Source organism: Papaver somniferum, unplaced genomic scaffold (genome assembly GCF_003573695.1).
Source record: "Papaver somniferum cultivar HN1 unplaced genomic scaffold, ASM357369v1 unplaced-scaffold_3851, whole genome shotgun sequence".
In the NCBI taxonomy this organism is placed as follows: domain Eukaryota; kingdom Viridiplantae; phylum Streptophyta; class Magnoliopsida; order Ranunculales; family Papaveraceae; genus Papaver; species Papaver somniferum.
Genome location: NW_020646362.1, coordinates 1 through 3,977, shown reverse-complemented (window position 1 = coordinate 3,977; position 3,977 = coordinate 1). Strand labels below are relative to the sequence as shown.

The window sequence follows — 3,977 nt, the reverse complement described above, 5'->3', positions numbered from 1 at the left end:
TCTCTCTCTTTTTTTCTTCTTTCTTCCTTCTACTCTTATTTCCCTTTTCCTCGTCTCAAAACCAACAAAGAGAAACCAAAGCCAGATCCATTCCTAAATCGACCAAAGATCTCCTTGCACCAATAGCTTTAGGCCTGCTAGACCTCAATATATTCCTCTTCTTTTAATTCCAAACCCTAAATCGAGCAGTAATCGTCTTAAGTACGTTAGCAGAAATGAATACCCGTTTTTACTTAGTTAACCTAATATCAGGTATGGGATCCTTTTTATAGATTTGTATATTCTGATTTTCTAAACCCTAGAAATGGAATTTTAACTTTTGATTTTGAATTCGCAGAAGATGATTGAGATACAAATACTTAAAAGGTTCAGGTATAAATCCCTAACCTTATTACTTGTTTTGAGTTTTGATTTAAACTTAATCTGTGAATATTATAGCTCGTATGATATGTTTCTCTCTAGATTTTGCAATTTCTGTGATTGTTTAGTTGATCTCATGAGTTTTAAAGCATGGGTATGCTTATAATTTAAATTTTATGAAGTGAGATTTTTAATTTTGTTCATGTCTCTTGAGGGTTTAGATATTTTATTTTGTTTTAAACCTTTTGTTCAATTTAAAATACTAGTATGATGGTATTTGTTTTGGTTTTTTCTTGTTTGTGTTGTAATTGAAGATTTTGACTACTGGGTTTTTGTAGATGAGATGAGATAAGGGTCAATATTGTTTCAATTGAATACTGTTCTCTTTTAAGTGTAGATTTGAGTCCTTAAGAGTAATTTTTAAAACTGAAAACTGTAGTTGTAGCAATTTACCAACATACTTCTGCGATTATGTAAGACTTCAGGATTTGTGTTGTCAAGGCATGGAGTGTTCCTTTCTTTTCTAGGTGAGGCTGATCACCTGTAATCCTCACTATTCCTACTTGTTCACCCTTGCATATCAAGGGAATATTCAGTTGTCGTATTTCTTATCCACTTATTTCATTCGTCCAGGGTTTACTTCGTGAGTTATGGTAGGCCTAAGATTTTATAGGTTCCCCTATGGTTATCAATGCAATTTGTAAGTTGATTGGTAGAGTTGTTATCATATAAGTCATGTTAGATTTTTTCGCTGTAATAACAACTACAGTTGGTGGTCGAAACGGCCAATCGAGCAAGGTAAGGACTGGAGTAAGTTGTAAGTGCTTTACTTGATTATGTGGTGCTGAAGTTAGTGTCACTGAAATGTTTCGATTTTACTTTGTAGAATATTGGTTACATAGTAGAGCATGTGGGGGGAATGGGTTCATTTGGAGTTGTCTTCCAGGTAAACTGAACTTAAACTGGGTGTAGTTGGAAAACCTCGCTTGTTTTAGATTCTCATAGCTTGTTGTATTTTGTCGTCCAAATGTAGAGAAACTGGAGAAATAGTTGCAATCAAGAAGGTTCGTCAAGACAAGCGTTATAAGAATCGGGAGCTGCAAATTATGCAAATGTTGGATCACCCAAACATCGTAGCTCTAAAGCATAATTTCTTTTCGATCACAGGCAAGGAAGAGCCATACCTAAATATAGTACTTGAGTTCGTACCAAACACTGTTTATGGTGTTGCAAAGCACTACAGTCGGGTGAACCAGCGCATGCCACTAATATACGTGAACCTCCATACTTATCAGGTCTGTGAAGTTCTTGATATCTTCTCTATGTATTTTCTTACGTGGAGTCGTTCTTGGGTTTGATAATATATACAAGGATTTTATTGATAAGAGGATGTTTCTTAGTAACAAATATTTACTCTCTGCTTATGGAAATTTTTAGAAATTATGCTATTCAAACGCCATATCGTAAATAAAGTGAACATTATACTGTATGTATATCACATGTTCGTAGTGGGATAGTGCTTCAGCAAAGACACTTAAATGAACTTACTTACCGGTTTAAAATGTTTGGTGCAGATCTGCAGATCACTTTCTTACATTCTTAACTGTTTTGGTATATGTCACCATGTTATTAAGTCGTAGAATCTGTTGGTAACAGTCGCCTTGTTTACTCTAATTAACAAGTCCTCGTTTACATACTTCATTTACAAGTTCTTCGTACACTTTAATAATCTTATACCGTTACGATCCTTTCTTATTTGCCTTTGCATCACATCCCCATGTATAAAACCTCTAGAGAATCAAAATGTCAAAAGGAAGAAGTACCACGTATTCAAGGTTGGGTGTTCAACAAAAAGTTGTTAAACTACTTACACCTTTCTCAGTATCGTGGTGAATAGACAACCCCATCAGCTCCATGGATATCTACCATACCGCCACTCGAGAGCAGTCTTATTCTGAAAGCTCTAACATAGAAAGGGTAACAGTAACATGTATATGGAGCGAGGGGTTTTTCTATTGGAACAGTAAAATGACACACCAAACCAACAAGCTGCAATCTAAGAAATTGGTATGTGGCCTTATAAGACCTATCAGCCTACCTTTACGTGTTTTTGTCTATGGGATCATCCTGTGTAATTAGGTGGACCTTTTTTGTTTAGAAAATGACCGTCTTTGATTTGTTTCTAACGCGTAGATGCAGTAAAGCTAGTGCCTCTTTCTTCATCTCACGTTGCATTCCTAGAGCTCCTGTTTCCTATTGCTGGTGGTCAGGGCAGCTGGATAAGATGCAAATTTTATGACAATTTTCAAAGCATGAAATTTGCATAGTAGTTAAAACGCTTGTAATTTTAGTATTGTGATGCAGTTTATCTCCTACAGTTGGATCACACTTCCAAACTAGAAGAGCTGGTGTATATCTGAGATCCTTTGTTAATAGTCATTGCATGTGCCAATTAGATTGAGTCTTTGTATTTTTATTTTTTTAAATTTTAATTTCAGCTATTTCTTGGTTCTCCGCAGAACAATTTTTTTTCCTTATGAGATTTCACGAAATAACAATCATATATGTTCTTTTCCCCTTGTTTTGATGTTAACTAAAGCTATCTTGATTTATTACTGGAGTTTTTTTTTCCCAGAAACTCTTATCAGTTAATCATTTGTGTATCTAATTGTTGAATTATATGGAACTTCCTTAATCATCTAGATAATTTTTGCATTTTATGTTGTGTAAAGGTAGAAGAGAAGGTTGACACAGTGGATGAAGGACAACCGAAGACGGTTTCGTCTGAGGTATATTTGACTGCAATAGTGTAATTTTTTAAACCATCCTTATATATTTTCTTTTATACTTATTGGCATGCATGTCTTCTATCTTCTATGATAGGTGAGGTCATACTTGGCACACACGTAGATTGTGTCTTATACTACTTTAAGCATTTTCTAAGTCAATTATTTTGTCCCTTTGTATAATCTTCTCTTTACAAGAATAAGAGTAAGAACACGTGACTTATAGAATAATTTCAAAGAGGCATCGTGGAGGTTTCAGTCCACTGGCTCATGACACCTTGCCTCAGTCTCACTAGAATTATATTCAAACTGTTGCCTCACATTGCTAAAAGGAAATGGTAGCATAAAAAGTAGTAAGTAAACAAAACTAAAATTTATATGAAACAGGCTAACAAATCAGCATCCCCTCTACCTCTAGTATCTTCAGCTGCTAGGAATCTTCACAGCTTTTTGTTGGTCTATGAACTTGTAAGGAATCTTCACATAGATGTTTAGGCTTTAGGGATCAGGATATTGTTCGTGTAAATGTCTCTGAAATCTTGTCAAACTTACTGTAGCAGGCGCCCGTTATTTCTTTTCAGTTGATTCTTGACAGTTGCCATTTGGCCATGAATCATAATTGCCAATGTTTCGTACAGATTTCCATTATTTTTTTCAGGTAAGGAAGCTCGTTGCTTGTATTATTTGTGAGATAATAAGGACTCAATGTATTGTTCTGGATTTCCCGTTCTGCCAAGGATCCAAACTAGATGCTAATTTCATTTTGAGACGAATATAAGTGTCACTTAAATTAATAATTAGAGTCTGTTAAAAATTAATTAAGAGACACTT

The 3,977-nt window shown here is 34.9% G+C and overlaps 1 protein-coding gene across 21 annotated transcripts; it reads left to right on the top strand.

Moving 5' to 3' along the window:
- Positions 1-9: 9 nt before the first annotated feature.
- Positions 10-3,968, top strand: LOC113342374 (shaggy-related protein kinase kappa-like). 21 transcript variants are annotated; one of them, XM_026586937.1, is made up of 8 exons: positions 10-252; positions 341-372; positions 800-887; positions 994-1,158; positions 1,247-1,306; positions 1,394-1,655; positions 3,093-3,149; positions 3,805-3,968. In XM_026586937.1, exons 5-8 carry the CDS (start codon positions 1,269-1,271, stop codon positions 3,922-3,924), a joined length of 477 nt encoding a protein of 158 aa, XP_026442722.1. In that variant the 5' UTR covers positions 10-252; positions 341-372; positions 800-887; positions 994-1,158; positions 1,247-1,268; the 3' UTR covers positions 3,925-3,968. The 21 variants fall into 21 exon arrangements, 14 of the variants coding, with proteins under 14 accessions (XP_026442722.1, XP_026442719.1, XP_026442717.1 ...); XM_026586934.1 differs by having other exon boundaries at positions 338-372; positions 846-887; XM_026586932.1 differs by having other exon boundaries at positions 338-372.
- Positions 3,969-3,977: the final 9 nt, after the last annotated feature.